The 17,812-nt window shown below is 46.6% G+C and overlaps 3 protein-coding genes across 3 annotated transcripts; all 3 read right to left on the bottom strand.

Moving 5' to 3' along the window:
• Positions 1 to 2,104: 2,104 nt before the first annotated feature.
• Positions 2,105 to 3,944, bottom strand: UBQLNL (ubiquilin-like). Its single transcript, XM_004695862.2, is given in 3 exon segments — positions 2,105 to 2,268; positions 2,271 to 2,312; positions 2,315 to 3,944. Coding segments are annotated over 3 exon segments (1,836 nt in total).
• Positions 3,945 to 7,141: 3,197 nt separating this feature from the next.
• LOC101621651 (olfactomedin-4) lies at positions 7,142 to 14,112 on the bottom strand. Its single transcript, XM_004683649.1, has 7 exons — positions 14,053 to 14,112; positions 12,227 to 12,289; positions 11,833 to 11,985; positions 10,776 to 11,000; positions 10,455 to 10,620; positions 9,928 to 10,087; positions 7,142 to 7,865 (listed from the first exon to the last, which is right to left on the bottom strand). The coding sequence occupies exons 1-7, from the start codon at positions 14,110 to 14,112 to the stop codon at positions 7,142 to 7,144; spliced, it is 1,551 nt and encodes a 516-aa protein (XP_004683706.1).
• Positions 14,113 to 16,165: 2,053 nt separating this feature from the next.
• Positions 16,166 to 17,173, bottom strand: LOC101621419 (olfactory receptor 52D1-like). Its single transcript, XM_004683648.1, has one exon. The coding sequence runs from the start codon at positions 17,171 to 17,173 to the stop codon at positions 16,166 to 16,168; it is 1,008 nt and encodes a 335-aa protein (XP_004683705.1).
• Positions 17,174 to 17,812: the final 639 nt, after the last annotated feature.

Here is a 17,812-nt window from a genome sequence, read left to right as displayed (position 1 = left end):
CTTATACAGGGCTCCAAACCGCCCTCATCTTGCTGCACAGACACCCATGAAGCCTTCTGGCCAGAACACATGCCATCAGGTCTTCTCTGTGACTTCAGCACTGACATCACAGAGTCATCTAATGGGTTCTTGAGGCCTCTCCAAGGTCTCCCAGTATAAAGGAACACCATCTCCCTCACACTTTAACTGTTTCACTTCCTGTATCTCAATTGTCTCCTTCCTAGTGCCTGGGTTCACCGTTCTTTCTCAAGAGTCCTGCTTCCACACACCCCATGTATGGTCTGTGGAGAATCAAACTGAGATGGAACAATTAGGAAAGGCACTATCATCCTTTGTGTCCCCAATAAGAATCAAATTCAGCTACTTTCTGCTATCCTGTGTTCCTGTCTCCTCTCTGAATTTTTTATATACATTCAAGCTACTGATTTTCTGATTGGTAGGATCTAGAGTTTGAGAGAGGGATCAAGGATGACATGAACATTTTGTTTAACTTTTCAAATATAGCATTAGACACCAGAAGAACTAAAATAATGGATTGACTAGTGAATTTTAAAAAAGACCATGGAATAAAGCTATTAGACAAATAATTAAGAGTTGTTTTACTTATAACTAAGAAGAATATTTTATGTTTATTTCATTCATATAGAAAGATAGTTCAATATTATGAGTCAAATTTATCACAGTATTGATATTTGTGATAATAGTAAAAGGTAAAAATAAAAATTCTGAGTCGTGGGTACTTCAATATTTAAAGTCTGAAAGATCAGATTAATTTAGCAAAGGAATCTGAGAAAAAAATAATTTCTCTATTTTTTTAACATTCTTCCTAGAACATGAACTTGAAACTGCAAGTTCAACCCTTTCAATTCTTTTGCAGTCTGCTAAATGGTCATGTTTTCAGAGAGGCCTTCCCTGACCACTCTCTCTTTGAAGTAGATTTGTCTTCATAACACTCATTACTCCTCACATATTATTGAATGTCTATATCCACCACCAAAAAAAGTCAACTCCATGAATTAAAAATCTTAGTTTTGTCACTGTTTTTGATGTGTAAAATGGTGTTTGCCTTATGATTTAACTTGTTAAATTATTTAGCAATTGAATAGTCCTTTACAAAGACATACCAATTGACTGGGATACTCTGGGTGAGACTCTAAGAGCAGGAGATGGGGTCTTGCCGACCATAGGAAACACAGACCACGAACACTGATTATGCTAGTGGATGCGGTTGATTGGAAGGTGGCCTGTCCCACAGCGACCTCAGTTTGTGATGCTTGAAAGAGGCATTGGAAGCAGCAGAGCTGTCTCTGTGTTGAGGAGTGAACAGTCACTGACTAGAAAAAGCCATACATTTGTGACAATAGCAATTAGTAAGAGACTCCCATTAGGATAAATACTCACCAAGTCCTGGCTAAATGTGAATTTTTCCTACTCTGGCCTCCCAGGCCATTCTTCTTCTCCTTTCATACTTGAAAGATTGGATTTGAGAAATCGAGGAAGTCATTAGTATTAAATAATCTAGATCTATGTACTTTCCCTTCTGGCATGGGTGTGATGACTGTCTTCCCCACGTGTGGGTCTTGTTATGTGTCTCTAGATATTCGTGTACAATTGTGTCTGCACATGACTGTGTGTACCTGTGTGTTGAGTTGATGAGCCCAGGTGTGTGAATATAGCTATGCAAGCTGGTGTATGTGTGTACACCTATCTGAGACTACAGAGGCTTGTTCTAGCATATGTGGTCATGGTATTATGCCTTTGCATGTGCTTCTGTGTATGTCAGTATATCTCTACATTAATGTAAGCATGTAGAGTGTGGATGTGTGTGTTTATGGATGGATGTGACATAGGAATGTCACACAGAGATCATTGTCCTGTGAAAGAAACAAAGCCAAACCTCAGATGAGGACAAGTGAGTGTAGCCATTTTATTAACAGATCTTCCAGCCATGACCAATGATCTGTTATTCAGTAGAGAAAGCTGTGAATGTTTTCTCCTATTCCAGGACTTCTCCTGACTGGAAGCATCAGAAGAGGTAGAAAGTCAGGTAAGATGGTCTTATGGGTCGGCAGGCAGGTAACAAACAGATAAGTAGACACGGTGGTTAGCATCCTTGGGATTGCTTGAGCTTGCGGATAGCAGTATTGGTGTACCCCTCCGTGGCCATCAGTACCTGCAGGCTGACTTGGTGGCTCCCAAATCCCAAGGCCTGTAGAGATTCCATCTGCTTGCTGTCATGAATCTCAGGGACTTGTAGAAGTCAGGAGGGTCATCAGCTAGGGATTGCAACCTCTGAGGGACTGTTCTAGAGTGTGACAGCACTCAGACACTTTGGACTCAGTCATATCTAGCATATTGCTGGTGGATGGCACAGTGTCAGAGTAGCTGCAGCAGGGGGCAGGAAGCCAGCCCAGACCCCACAGATAGGGTGCAACCCAGGGTAGAAGGATAGGAGCTTCTGTCGCCAAAGTCTGCAGGCTCCGCTCAATTTGCAATAATGCTTGTGATGCTTTGGGGTTGATCAGGGATAAAAGCATGTCAGAAAGCTGTGTCTGCTGCAGGAATGTGAGCAGTGGTTGCCTCCACTGTTCACTTAGCTGGGACAAGCTCATGAACGACATCATCTGGGCCGCCAGGTTGGGATTATTCAAAAGCAACTGCATCATGTTTCCTGTGATCTGGGAGCTGCTTGGTTCATCCGATTGCTGGAGATCCTCCTCTGAGCTCTGGTCAAAGCTATCTGAAGAGATGGTGACATGTTTGTCTTTTTCCTGGGACTGCTTGGAGAGCTCTATGCTGGGTAAAGCTGGTACCCCAACGGGCTGCTGAATGGCACATGTCTGACTCTGGATTTTGGTGGAGATAGTGGCAGTATTGACTCTGGAAGTAGGGTTTGCCCTGTTAGGGGTAGTGTTGGATGAGTTGATCGAGGTTAAACCAGAGTGAGAACTAGCATAGATGACTCGAGTAGTAGGAAGCTGTGAGAGCTGGTTCCACTGTTCCTGAGGAGGTGGTGGAGATGGGGGTGAGGAATCAACTTCTGGTATTTGCCCTTCCAGAAGAGCCGTGAAAAGGTTGCCACCAAAGAGATCATGCAAACTGTTGAGCACTTGGTCACTGAAATCAGCATAACTCTGACCCAAGACATTGTCCCCACCTGAGATCGTCTCTAATCCCAGGCATGACTGTGGGTTCAGAGGCTGCTCGAGATTCTGTGCAGGTTGCTGGGTTTGCATTATCTCTTGAATTATGGCAAGATTTCTGGCCAATTCCAGAGTTTGCCACAGAATCTCAGAATTGTCAAGGATGTTTGAGACCTCCGGGTTCTGTTGCATCAATTGTTGTATGTCTGGGTGTTCTGCAATGAACTGTCTCATGAGGTCCACATTGGACAGAAGCCGCTGAATGATAGGATTCACCAGCATCTGTGCTATATGCTCTGTACCTCCCACTTCCGCTTCTTGGGTATGCTCCTTGGGCCTTTCAGACTCCACAAGGTATGCCGATTTCCCTGGGGCATGACTCACACCAGCAGGCGGGCATAATCCACTCTTTCCTTTGGTGTTTCTGTGCTGAAGGCAGGGTTCGTTGGTTGGCAGGTTCTGCGAATGAAGGATTCTGGATCTGGGGCCATTTTTGGACTTGATGACCAAATGGATGGTGTGGCCATCCAGGATGCCCCTCTGGCTCAGTGTATCATGGTCTTTGAGAAGGCGACCCATGAAGACCAGCACTATTTGGTCCATTTGGCATTTGTAGTGAGCAGAGAGCTTCTCCTTAAACTGCCTCACTGAAGTGTCATCAGCTACAATAAAGTCCTCCTGGTGGCCTGCATTTTTCACTATTACACGAATGATACTGGAAGGCATGTTATTGCCTGAAGGCAGACCTGAAGGATACCCATGGTGGGACCTCCTGGATGCTCGAGAGATAATGTGCGGCATGGTCCTGTGTGGATGGGCAGGTGGGAAGCAGGCGGAAGCAGGAGCCAAAGGGGTGAGGGCAGACAAATATTTCCTCTGGCCTCTGTCTCGGTGTTGTGCTCTTAAGTCACAAGCTAGTTTTCTTGTTCAAAAAAGTGATGAGTGACGAAGACAGGCCAGGTATTTTCAGATGTTATACCCTCACCCCAGCTCTCCAGATGTACCCCAGCTGCTGTCTGTCGTGGCTACTGAGCCATCCTGGTTTCAGTGTGACCAACAGGAGATGACTCATCCCTGGGCTGCCCCTCCCACCTAAGAGCATCACTGCTTCAAAAGCAGGATATTATGATGTCAGCTCAAGCCTCACAACCTCTGCCAGGATTAGTTGGGAAAGGAGGACTAGTTGAGGGCCCAGGTCTCCATAAAGGAATAAGAAAAATTTCTAGAAAATTGGGGAACAATGTTCTCAGTATGAAACTACTGAGGGGGAGGGCCACCCTGGTGGCGTGGGATTTAAAGTCTCAATACTATCAAGCTGTTGCCAGTCACTGCAGTACAAATTAGATCCCCGGCCAGGGAGTTGACCCACATGATGCAGCTGACTTCTGTCTCACCTGCTATTCCTCTCAGCAGTGTATTTCAGTAGATCTACCTATTCTGCTCCCTACTCTGTCTCCTGTGAATTCTCTCAACCCCTGTACCTGTGACCTATACCCCACTTCTTTTATGCATAAATAAATAAAATAAATCTTAAGAAAGAAAGAAACTATGGGGGGGCATTTCTCTATAGTGTTGTGTGTGAGACTTTTGTAGGAATGGTCAACCTTATTGTGGAAAAGTGATGTCTGTTGAAACCATAGGTAAAACCATATAGCTGTGGTTCAGAATGGAGTCTTTTCCATTGAGAAGATTATTATTTTTGCTAGTGATTTGGAAAAATGGAGAAAGTTCTTAAGCAGAAGTGAGGAAGTTGCATTTTCCTTTGGGTAAAGATTTTAGGATTCTGAGCTTGATCAAGGGGCTCTCCTGTGATGGGAAAAGACTTCATCCCTAGAAATAGGGCAGGGAGATTCCTCCACAAACATTTCAAATGTATGTTTCATTCACTTAAAACTTAGTTATTTCTTTTCTTTATTTATTTATGTATACAAGAACTGGGTACAGGCCAGAGGAGCAGGGGGTAAGGATTCACCAGAGACAGAGTGGGGAGCAGAACAGGAAGGTGTACTGAAATACACTGCTGAGGGGAGCAGCTTGCAGAACAGGAGAGATCTGCTGTGCCAGGTGGGTCACCTTCCTGGATCAAACTTGTGCTGCAGTGGCTGCAGACAGGTGCTGAGCTTTAACCCGTTGCAGCAACAGGGAGGGCCTAGTCATTTCTGAATATCATTCTAGCAGAGACTTTAGAAATATTCATATCAATGTCCTGGTCCCATCTCAAAGGCTTGCTTTTATGTGAAAGCTTTAAGGGGAGAGATACCTGTATGTCAAGAGGTGGGAGTGGAGGTCGTTACTAGTAGTGTTCTTAAGAAGACAGGTTTAGGGAATCAAAAAGCCAGATTCACAGTTTCACAGATATATGGTGAAGGTGACTCACTTTATTCAGAGAGCAAATTAGTTTTCTGTCAGTGGACATATTTAAATGTATATTGACTATGTAAAGTTTATGTCTATGTAAAATGTAAATGTGTATGTTGATGTTTGGGTGTGAATGGAAATCTGTACATCTGCAAGTGAGGATGCATGTTTGATTAGATAAACATTTGTGAATCTATGTACTGTGAAGGCATAACTGTTAGAGCAATGTCCACTTAACATGGGTGGAGTTGAGTGGCCAGGTGAAGCTAAGGCCAGCGAACACAGGTGGCTAGAGGAGAGGACTCTTGCTTCTGCAGCCCAAGATGCACGTTGGGACTTCTGAGAAGGAGTCATGGAAGAAGACACTTGATGGAGAATTACAGAGACATTTAACAGAGACGCATGGGTGAGAGACACATGGGGAGACTGACAATGAATGACTCCTTATTTTGATTTGCGTTTTTATTTTGCTCCTTGTCCCCACTTTCTGGGACCTGCTTCAGAATCCTGTTCAGATGGCTTCTGGCCAGAGGTGTCTCAGACTTCTGGGTCTTAGCCACACCATTTCAGGCCAATTTTATTTGGCCAACCATTTGCCCACAAGGGGATAGGTAATGTGGGGTATTTAACTGGGAACTCTTAGTAATATCCTCTATTCTCTTCCTTCTCTGTGCACATTAATTCCATTAAAGTTCTTTCACTCTAAGAATCTGCTTTGCCTTTGTACACATAAATGGCTGGATCTTTAGACATGCAATTTTGGGGTTCACTGGGTACCACCTGGTCATGTGCTAAAATAAATGTGAGACAGGGTGGAGTATTCTGGTCTCCTCTGTGTGACTGTGACAATTTCAGGGTGTGAGACGTTGACAAATACAGCTGGTAGTAGTCTAAGCGCCTAGGCTGAGCCTAAGGCCAGCGTTCTCTAACCGCTTACAGGAGTATATAATAAGCAGAGTGTCCAGGTCTTTACGTTTTGGTGTGTTGAAGATGAGCAAAGAAGCTCAGTTGCTGGGAATGTCTGACACTAGTACATTCCACAACAGGCCTCTGAACCCCAACCCCTTCATGTTATGCTGTCAGCAGCTCTGTCTATAGCAGGAGTCAGGTCTAAACTCCTCTCTCCACTACCCTCAACATTAAATTTATTCAGGACAGTGAAACATTGATTTCCACACCAAGATACTACCCCCACTGTCTCCCAGGTGCCCCCATCCCAGGAGCTTAGATATTTTAAGAGGAAACTTCTATACCCCACTCTCATAACCAGCAACCTGGATCTTCTGCACTGGAATCAGAGGATAAAACCCAGGCTTATACTTCTAAACCAGATTCCCAGCATCCTAGAATTGAGTTAACTGGATTCACAATGCTCGAAACATAAGATATGAGACTTCTTTTGAAACAATGACTCTATGTCCTGCATCAAAGGAGGGGTAACATTTCCCAGCTAGTGTTGTTCCCAATCAACCCCCCAATTAAACCACCTAGACCATTATTAAGAGCTCTTTAATGTGCTGATTGAGATGTCAATGAAAGGAACTAACTAGATATAATCAACGTCTCCCAACTATCAGGCTGATGTGGCGATTTGAGAGGCTGAGGAGGAGGAGGAAGAGCCACCCATGCTCTGCCCTGGGTCAGGGTCCAGAGATTTTGTTGGGCTTAATGGGTTTGGGTGGATCCCCAGCCCCAGAGGACCTTTTGGCTGGTGGTCTTGGCTGCTTAGGCTTCAGTGTGAGGAAACTGAGGTCATAATTCATGAGGTAGCCATCATTGAAGACATAGAGCCTGCGGTCTGAGGGGCAGTAGTTGATGCCCTGCAACGTCTCCAGCATCTTATCTAACAGAACACTGATGTGGTGCTCCTGCCCAGTGGCGGTGTCAAAGGCATAGAAGATCTCCTCCTGGCGGGTGCTCAGTGAGCGCAAGGCATAGAGCACACCACAAGCCATGAAGGCCCCTGACAGGGCTGGCTTATACTGGCTGGTGTGCCAGGTTTTTTCCACCTCTAGGCTGCTGGCATTGAGACGACTCACAACCAGGTTGCCTTTGCTCTCCTCAGTGGCATAGAGCACCCACAGTCCCTTCTCATCACCAGCAAAATCTAAGTCCTTCCAAGGCACGCCAGCATAGGAGAAGCGGTTGTTGTAGGTGGCGGCTGGCAGAGGGCGCCGCAGCACCAGAGTGTTGGAGGAAAGGTCCACCTTGGCCATGTCCGCTGTGCCGTAGTAGTTGAAGTACATGAAGTTTTTATACACGGTATTGCCACTGCCATCACCATAGCCCATCTTCCACTCCTGAGAGTTTTTCAACAGGACCAGGTCGTCATAGGATTTGTACAGTCGGTAGTAGTCAAAGTACCTAGGCCAAACCCCATGCCAGAGGTAGCAAGTGAGAAAATGCAGGACAAACATGTATTATAAAAAATAGACAGGGCTAGTGTTCTAATTAAGATTGGGGGTTTTAGAATCAACAACTGACTTAATTTCTCTTTGTTCACTGATGATATACTGTGATAATAAAGAATTGTTTTTAAAAAGCATAAAACAGGCCTTCCTTGGTGGTGCAGTAGGTTAAAGCACAACACTAAGAAGCTAAAATCCACTTCAGCGTGAGTTTGATCCCCACCCGGGAGGTGATCCACATAGTGCAGCAGACCTCTCCTGACCCACCCACTGCTCCCCTCAGCAGTGTACTTTGTTTAGCTGCCTGATCTACTCCCCACTGTCTCTGGTGAAGCCTCTCGCCACTCCTGCATCTCTGGCCTGTACCCCAGGTCTGCATGCATAAATAAATAAAAAAAGCATAAAACAGTAGCAATAATATTAACATCCTCAGCAGTAGTTATGTGCATTGTGCGTGCACTAGCTCATTTAATTATAATAAAAGCACTTTAAGAAAGGTTTTATCTCCTGATAACTAGGTTGGGTCTCAGAAGGGTTAAGTAGCTTGCCCCTGGTCACTCAGTTCATAGGTAAATCTATAACAAAAGAGCCTATTGCATGCCAGAACTGACCAAAATAATGCAAATAAAACAATTAGTACAGTATTTACCTCAAAGTAAGGATCTACAAGATAGCTATTTTTTTTTTCTTCAAGGCTACTTTCCTGTACCTAAACTTTGCAACTTTTCATCTGCCCTTGAGCAGGATGTAGTTCTAGCTTCCCTCATGGAGATTGTGTTGAGATCTTTTTGGAAAATCCTCTAACTTATCTCTGTCTTATGAGTATTACCCTCTATCATTAGGCAGCAAATCCTGCCTTAGAGATTTTTGAAAGGATTTAAAATGCGAAGGCAAGTAAATGTGTTTCATATGATATAAAATGTCTGTAAAGTTTTATCATTTGCATTATCAGTGATGCAAATCATTCTGAAATTAAATTCTGCTAGGCTTTTCAATGACTTTGAACTCACATTTCTCTCTCCCTCCCATGACCTCCTACTCAAGAGTCACAAATTTTTTTTACAAATTTATTTAATTATGCATACAGAACTGGGGTACAAGCCAGAGGTCCAGGGGTGGTAAGAGGTCAGAGACAGAGAGGTCAGCAGAACAGGTAGATCAATGAAGTACACTGCTGAGGGGAGCAGTGGGTGGATCAGGAGAGGTCGGCTGTGCCATGTGGATCACCTCTGGGGCAAGGGATCGAACCTGCACTAAGGTGGCTGTGGCTAGCTTGCAGTTCTACATCCTAACCCACTGCACCACAAGGAAGAGCCTCAAGATTCATACTTCTATAAGTATGGACTTTAAATCTGTTGTCTGTTAGTCTATCTCCTTGGCCAGGTCTAGTTCCCTAGTCTTCTTATGAAAGACACATTCATCTGTGCATCAATTCATTAATCATTCTCTCTTCTATCAAATATGTACTGGCACCTAGTATGTAGTCCACCAACTTTCTATATAATTTCTTGTGATGTTCTCATATACGTAATTATCCTCATTTTACAGAGGGTAAAGAATGGCTCTGAGATGCTAATGCATTTCTCCAAGAAGTACACCAAGACTCAAACTCAGATTTCTTTGACTCCAAATCAAGATTGGTAGTTAATCCTCTAGACTTCTAAGTAGAAAATAAAACCTAATGCCCAGGTATAAAAAATCTTATTTTTGATATAAGAACAGGATAGTGATAGAACAAACTTTGGAGTCAATGGAATTAGAAATTTGAGCCAGTGCATTTGTGAAGGCAGTCGGGACAATTAGAACCATCCTTCACCCATGAGGCCAACTTTAGTAGGTGAACTTAATCCATGAGGGGTGCATTAGGAAGCAAACTGCCAGGCCTGAGCTAGTGTGGCCCAGAAGTATACCTGAAGTAGAGAGAGCTAGCTGGGGTAGGGCTCAAAGAGAACTGGTGGGTCCTCTAGGGAACATTTGAAATGAATGTGATTGCAGAACAGAAATCACCCTGGACTTACCTGCCATCTGCCCGCAAAGGGGCCACCCAATAGAGGGAGGAATCTGAGTTGGGTGCTGAGTCTCTGCCCCAGGCACCTGCCTTGTATGAGAAGCCTCTCCAGTTGAGCTGCACCACAAGGGGTCTGCTGACCTTTTGGAGGCCTCCATGAGCACAAGAACCTAAAGAGTGCAGGCAAAGTGTGAGCTAGCTGTGAGGCACATAACCCACAGGGAGCCAAGTAGGAAGGAGTAACATGCACATGTACCTTTGAGATGTGTCCATATATCTGAGTGCATACATGAGTGTGCAGGCAGGTGTGATCTTGTGTGGGTGCAGGTTAGTGTATGCGTCTGATTAGGAGTGTGTGGATGTGTTTGTGCATGTGGTGTGCCTGTACCTGTGTCAGTCTCCATCCCTTAGCGATACACCAAGCAGTGAAAAGAAGACTTTGCATCTACCCAACCTCCAGTGCACCATAATTAGCCCTGCATTCCCAACACTGCACGTAAGGAGCTAAGGTTTGGAAAACTCATGCTGGGACCTCACCAGGGGGCAGGGATAGACCAGGATGTGGAGAGGACTCTTCTTGCTCTTTTTCCCTCTCACACTGGCTCAGCTGGCCCTCAAGGACATCCACCTCCTGGTGGAGGACACGGAGGGTGCTCTGGACAGAGTCAGCCAGAAGCTTGAATGTGAAACTGGTATTAGCCACCTGTGGAAGTTAGATGTCAAGACAGAGGTCACAGAGTGTTTGGAGACCTGAAAAGAGGCTTACCCCCAAAAGAACTTATTTGGGAAATTGCCAGATTTGTGAGTCTAGATAAAGCTGAAGCTGTGGGGGAGAGCTGTTTTACTTTATCCACGTACCTGGCTCTGGAGTTGGTGGAGGAGGCCGTCAGCTCCACTGTCTCCTCCCTTAGCCTTAAGTTGGGTTATCAACTCTTGGGCTCCCTCCAACTCTTGGTGCAGCAGGTTGAAAACTGAGGTCTCATAGGAGGAAGTGAGGATGTTGGGATGCATGGATTCCAGAGTGCTGTTTCCTTCCAGGTCCTGCTGATCATGACCTTCCACGGCACATGCATTGCCACCGACCTAGCAGGGAGGTGGGAGAGTAGAGGCAGCTCCTCCACACCTGTGGCTCTGCCCACCCACCCCCATCCCAACAGTCCACTGAGCCTACAAGTTATCGCTTCTGTCACCTCTTTTATTGCCATTAATAGTCCTTTTATTCTATTAATGAGGTGAACATCAGTACTATCCCCATTTCACAACTAAGGACTCAGATCCCCCTTTATATCACAGGAGGAAAAACCTTCTCCCTACGTCACCCAGGTTTTCTCTTTTTGTCCTGACTAGAGCCACACTGTTAGGCATGGCATGCTGAGGTTGTGCATGGGCACTCCCAGCTTCCAATCTGGTGTCATCCCAACACTCCCCAGCATCAAAATGTGAGCATTACAAGAAAAATAAATAATAATAATTGCCCACTTCATGCTGTTGATTTTCCACTCACTCACCCTAGTAGTGCCACTCTCAAACTCAACAGTCTGACCCACAGACCCTGCACAGACAGCATCTGTTTTAAACTCTTCAAACTCTTTTCTGCCTCCTTGGCACTTGTTATTGCACTTCCATCCGCAATTGTTATATCCACTTTCCATCTCCCAGTTGATTCATACTCACTCATTCATCCATTAATAAGGAAAGCAACCCCCTATAGCCTCTCTATCCTGATATGACCACTGAAGGTCCCAAGATCAGTACCAAATTTTCCCTTCATACTCATAAGATGAGAACTCATCTCAAAGATGAGGACTGTGATTCCTTCAGCTCCGTCTCTGCCACCAAGGCTCCTGCTAGGTCCAGGAGAAACTGTGATTGTCCTGCTCATAGCCCAGTCCCAGCCTAGGGCTCCAGCACTCACCCTGGACAGTGCCCGCTCATATCTGTCCATCAGCACCTGGGCTTTACTCCATAGCTGTTCCAGCTGCTGCACGGAGATGAGGCCATCGGGCAGGTGAACCACACAATGGCACATGCCATCCTCATTCCCAGGGCCTGGCACACTTCTTACCAGCTGTAAAAGCATGACCACAGGCACATGAAGCATAAGGAAGTATGCTGGGCACTCTGCACTCTGGGGACAGGGGGCAGGTTAGTCCAGGCTGGGTGCCTGAGAAGACTGCTCTTTGCGCCTGGGCTGTTGCACCCTGTCTGAGCAGGCTTTTACCACAGGTGTGAATAATCCTTTCCCTGACTTCCCAGAAGCTGTAGTCCAGCTTCCAGCTCCTATTGGGAAGGCCACTCTCATCCCCTACCTCATAAACTGGCTGGATCTGGCTGCAGTTCACAGAACTAGAAGCTGGATTTTCCTCCAGGTTCTAGGGGACAGACACAAACTGGTGTGAAATGTTAAGAGATCCACTTAGGGGCTTCTGTGCTCTGCAATACCCCTCTCTAGAGATATAAAATACATGTGAGTGGACTGATATGGAACATTCCTGAGACCAGGGCAAGGTCTGACCCGTGTTTTAGGACTGGAAATCCAGAAGTTCTGAGAATTTAAAAAATATTTGTCTAACTCATTGATCAATAAGTTTCCAGACTTCCCCCAGGTGTCCTGTTTGTGTTAGATCCTGTGTGTTTCCTCCAGGGGAGCCCCAGAACACCATGTGGGAGTCGGAAGGCCACGCAGGCCTAAGGGTGCTGTAAGGGAGACAGCTTCCCTGCTTCAGCTGAATAGAGCAGGAGAGGGAATGTTCTAGAAATGAGAGAGGCCTGCTTCAGGGTCTTCCTCCCTCTTGCCTCATCTTACCCATATTCTTACTTGGAGCTAAAACACACTGATTTGACAGCCAGACTGAGTTCTACTTCTGACTCTGACATTAGGTCAGTTACTTATCTTCCATGTCCTGGCATCTTTGTGTGCAAATGAGGAAATTATGTTTTATTTCATAAAGTGTAGATATATTAATATGTAGACATTTTATTTATACAGACTCACTATGCTATGTTAGGAGTCATCTATTTAGTAATTATAATTTCCTATGCTCATCACCACTCCCATTTTGAAGTTAGGTTAGCTAGCTCTACATCAAAGACTCCTTCCCAAGTTACTGACCAGGCCTGTGGCCCAAAATAAGAGTTTCTTACAGAATCTTCAAGAATTAAGATGTGTGACCCCTGTCCTTCTCTGCATCATCCCACTCAAAATTCTGTCACCTGGTAGTTGATCTGACTACGTCTTCAGACTTTAAGACCAGTCAATAGGTTTGGTTTGGGGGATCATGAATCAGGGCTCGCATGCCTACACTAGTTCAGACTGACCACGCTTAGTTCCAGCATCCTTTGCACAAGGAAAAGTTAGCAGACATCTGCAGAATACAAGGCCTCATAAAAGATCAGGGTACAGACCAGAATGCTCCCTTTATCACCTTATTTTCCCTCTCTAACCTCATGCTACACAAACCAAGGGGCAATTAACATAATCTAATGGAGCTATCCTCTCCTTCCAGGAGTCCCTACTCACCCATTACAAAAAACTGACTCAGACAGGCACATTGAGCACAATGAGGCATGTCAGGTACTCTGTACTGTGGGAAGGAGGCAGGTGGGTGGTGGCTCTCTCTGCACCTGGAGCTAGTGATGACTGTCCAGATATCCTCCAATTCTAAGTCTAGGCATCTTTCTACCTAAGTCTTTCCAACTCCCTTAAACCATGGAGACTCTTAAAAATGATCAGCATGGTTGGAACTGGAAAAGATCATGCTTAGTGAGATAAGCCAGAAAGAGAAAGAAAAATACCGGATGGTTTCACTCATAGGAGGAGTATAATGGACCAGGTGGAAAATAACAAAAATAATGAACAACCATATACCAGAGACATTTTGTGGGGGTGGAGCGGGGAATGGGATCAAAAACGGGGTGGGGGGGAGGGAAATGCACGGGACTATGGTGATGGCACACGGGTGACTTGGTGATGGGAAACCCGCGGGGATTACAACTGAGATGGAAAAAAAATGTACAAAATGATGTAAAAATAAACTTTTGTAATAAAATAAAATAAAATAAAAAAATGATCAGCATGGTGAGGGAAGCCTAGCCAAAGCACAGCACCACCTTCCCACCCCCATCCTCCACTTACCTGAGTCTGTCCTGGGAAGACCAGGGGCAGCAGCAGGACTGTGGCCAGGACAGGCCACATCTTAACTCAGCTGTCAGAGTGGAGCACGACCTCGGCCTTCTAGGCTTTTATCTTCAGTCCCAGTGAATGGTCTCAACGGGAGGAGCACAAGTTTCAACATCTAATAGTGTGACAAGTGTGGGGGGGCCTATGGGGTGGGGGTGGGAGGAAAGAGCTGTGATAGGCCGGTGCCTCTGAAGATGGGGTGGAGATGAGTTTCCCACTCCCCAGCTGGAACCCACTCTCCTACCCAAACAGATTAAGATAAATCTGAGACATCTTGGGGGCCTTGAGATGGATCCCTTTCAAGGAGGATTAGGGTCTTTCCCTGAACTGTGAGGGAGGGAATACTCGGAAAGGAAATGTAACACTGCCTGCTTGGTGTCTAGGAGAGAAGCCATTTACATAACCATTCATCCCTGAATGGGGGCCAGGTTGTAGCTCTGGGGGGTTGCTTCAGCAGCTATACTGGTCTGCTCTGTCAAGGGCCTTGCTTCACCCCTAAGGTGTAGTAATCCCCATCTAGTCCAGCTACTCTAAACAGTCCCACCCCACTATTCAAATCTACTCCCTAATCCCAGCTCTAGGGACCTGTCGTCCAGACTCCACTGCCTACCCTCCAAGAAAGTCCTTCCAGTCAAAGGGGGTGGTAGAGGCTCCAGTTCCCTGAGCTGTCCTCTAGGGCATCCCTCTAAAGCAAAGGAGTTTGACTCTTGGGGAAGGGGTCATAACTCATTGCCTCGAGGTGGACACCCTTAAACTCTTTCCTCTGTCTTCTTCTGTCTCTTGAGAGCTTTTCAGGCATCTCACACCCACCCCAGAGTCTAGGGGCAAATCAGTTTACTATGAGGTGTGTTTTACCCCCATTTTTCCATAGAGGAATGTAGTCTCTGTAGCTCTGATCTCTGTACCCTTTACCATTATTGAATCTCATTGCTTTTCCAATTTAATATTATGACCACTTAACATAAAGGCCCTTTGTTTACTCATCACATCCTTTGGAATCCTTTGCCCAACACATAATACCTAGTAGAGAAAGACATGCACAGAAGCTCACCTTCCCATTTAAGGGAAAATTCCCAGGAGGCTGTGGGTGAGAGACCACACCTGTACCTTACTTTATGGGTTCTCACCCACCTGCCCCAAGCCAGGATTCCATTCTCCATCAAGCCCTCTGGCCCATTCTTTTTGTACCATGGGATTCAGAGGTACTAGGGGCTAGAGGTATGAGAGGAATGAATTGGACAATTTAAACTGCATGGAGTGGAAAACTTTCTCCATGTTCAGTGTACAGGTGGGTGTTGCTAGAACTTTGTGGAGGGCAGGAGAGAGGGAAAGGAGGATACAGGGGTCAGGAAAGCATGAAGCCTAATCATTAGTGCTGGGATCATCTTTCTAGATTTTTATGACTAATCCAAGTTGGAGAAGGAGAAGATGGCTCACATGTGAGCAAAGGAGAGAAATAACTTAGGGAGGCAGCCACATATTGATCCATTCCTTTCCCTCCCAGCACCACGGGTAACTTGGGGCCCAGGTATCCATCACCCAGGTCAGAGACCAGGACAGTTTGCAGAGTTACGTTAAGTTTTATTCACATGGTGCCATTTCCCCAGCCCCTCCTATATTCATCCCTTCAGCAAACATGGATTTCCTCCTTTGTGTCACACACTGTACAAACGGCCCCATTCAGAGCCAACTTTTATAATCTGTTGCCAGTTGAGCAGTGGTGGAGCAGACAAGGTCCTGATTCCCGCCCAGCTGTGTCCTGGCCCTCCTTGGTTATCCCAGCCTAGGCCCAACCATCTTCTTAAAGGTCAGTGATACCTCTGTGGGGATCAAAACAGAAGTAGAAAGAGCAGAACTTGCCTCAGCTGGCGCACCCCGGCAGGGCAAGGTCAGGTCATTGTACATCCTGCCTATGTAAAGGGTAGAGGGATGGGATGAGGATGAGGCCCCAGATTGGCAGATGATGGTCATGATGATTGGCAGAGACCTAGTCAGAGCTGAATCCAGACAGGTACAGCAGCAGTGCTTGGTGGCCCAATGTACTCATAGGAGAAAACAGGATGCTCATTCATTCTTCCCTTTCAGGGCCCACCACTTGCACTGGCCCCACCCAGCAGAGTCGGAGCAAGTGCCTGAGCCTCAATGCAATTTGCTGGGTGCGCACGCCATAGACCACAGGATTCAGAGCTGGGGGCACCACCACGTACAGGTTGGCCAGCAGGATGTGGATGTGGCTGGGCACTGTATGGCGGCCGAAACGGTGAGTCAGGAAGGAGAAGAGAGCAGGTGTGTAGAAGAGGGTGATGACACTGGCATGGGCCCCACAGGTGCCCAGGGCCTTGTGACGGGCACCGTGGGATGGCAGGCGACAGACAGCACGGAGAATAAAAGCATAGGAAGCACCTATGAGGCCCAGATCTAGAACTGGAGAGAGCAAGGTGGTGACCAGTCCATACCAGACGTTGGGGCGTGTGTCACCACAGGCCAGTCGTGCCACTCCCATGTGCTCACAGTAGGTGTGGGGCAGTGCCCGCCGCCCACAGTAGGGCAGTCTCTGGAGCAGGGCCACAGGAGGCGCCATGACACAGGCACCCCGGGTCACAGCAGCGACAGCCACCACACCAACTACACGCTGGCTCAGTAAGGCCCCATAGCGCAGAGGCTGGCAAATGGCCACATAACGGTCCACAGCCATGGCCAGCAGCACTGAGGACTCGGCAATGAAGGCCACATGGGCAACAAAGAGCTGAGCTAAGCAGGCCCCAAAAGAGATCTCATCTGAGAAGCCCCAGAGCACTGCCAGCGCTTTGGGCACAGTGGAGGTGGCTAGCGCCAAGTCAGTGATCGCCAGGAGCCCCAACAGCTGGTACATGGGTGCCTGAAGTGCCTTGTCTGCTGCCACCAATCCCAGTAGAAGGGCATTTCCCACCAAAGCTGCAATATACAGCAAGCACACAGGAACAGAAAGCCAGGCATGCCAGGCCTCCAGTCCTGGCACCCCCAACAGGATGAAGGGCCCCGGCCCAGAGACCAGTACAGTCTGGTTGAGAACAGGTGGTGCAGGGTCCAGCTCCATCATTTGGTTCACCTGGCTCAGCTCTGCAAGGTATAAATAGGGCCTGTGAGAGGTACTCACCAGTCCTGGGACTGTATACATAGGTGGATGTGGAGAGCAGGGTTTAGGGGCTGCAGCATTTGCTAAGTCTTCATGCCAGGCACTGTTCTAGGGAACTGTCAGCCTATTGGCTCTGTAACTCTTTGCTAATGGCCCCATATGATGTATCAAGGAATTTGGTTTATGAGCAGTTAGCACAATTACTCCAGGTCACACAAGGAACTAGAGAAACAGGGATTTGATTTGATATTGGCATGACAAAATGCCATACTTTTCTGACAGCGTTCTCTGAATGCTGGCACCTACGGGCATCGGGTGTGCCTGTTCTGGTCCTCTAGCCCTATCCCTGAAGCCACAGTACAGACTCTGTTCTCCCTCTGCCTTAGGGGGATAGAAATCAGAATCAACTAAGGAAATGTGATTTCCCACCCTATTTATTGGCATGCTCCAGCAAAGCTCTTCTGAGATCCTTCTCCTGGAGGCACTCTCCCAAATATCACAGTCCTTTCAGTCTGTCCAGTACTTTCCCCCATATTTTCATGGGCTCTGTCTTTACACCCTCCAGCTCTCAACCCTCATCGCTCATGTGAGTAATTCCTG

The sequence above is a fragment of the Condylura cristata genome, unplaced genomic scaffold (assembly GCF_000260355.1).
Source record: "Condylura cristata isolate star-nosed mole 26May11 unplaced genomic scaffold, ConCri1.0 scaffold00015, whole genome shotgun sequence".
NCBI classification, from domain to species: Eukaryota; Metazoa; Chordata; class Mammalia; order Eulipotyphla; family Talpidae; genus Condylura; species Condylura cristata.
This window is presented reverse-complemented; position numbering and strand designations above follow the sequence as displayed.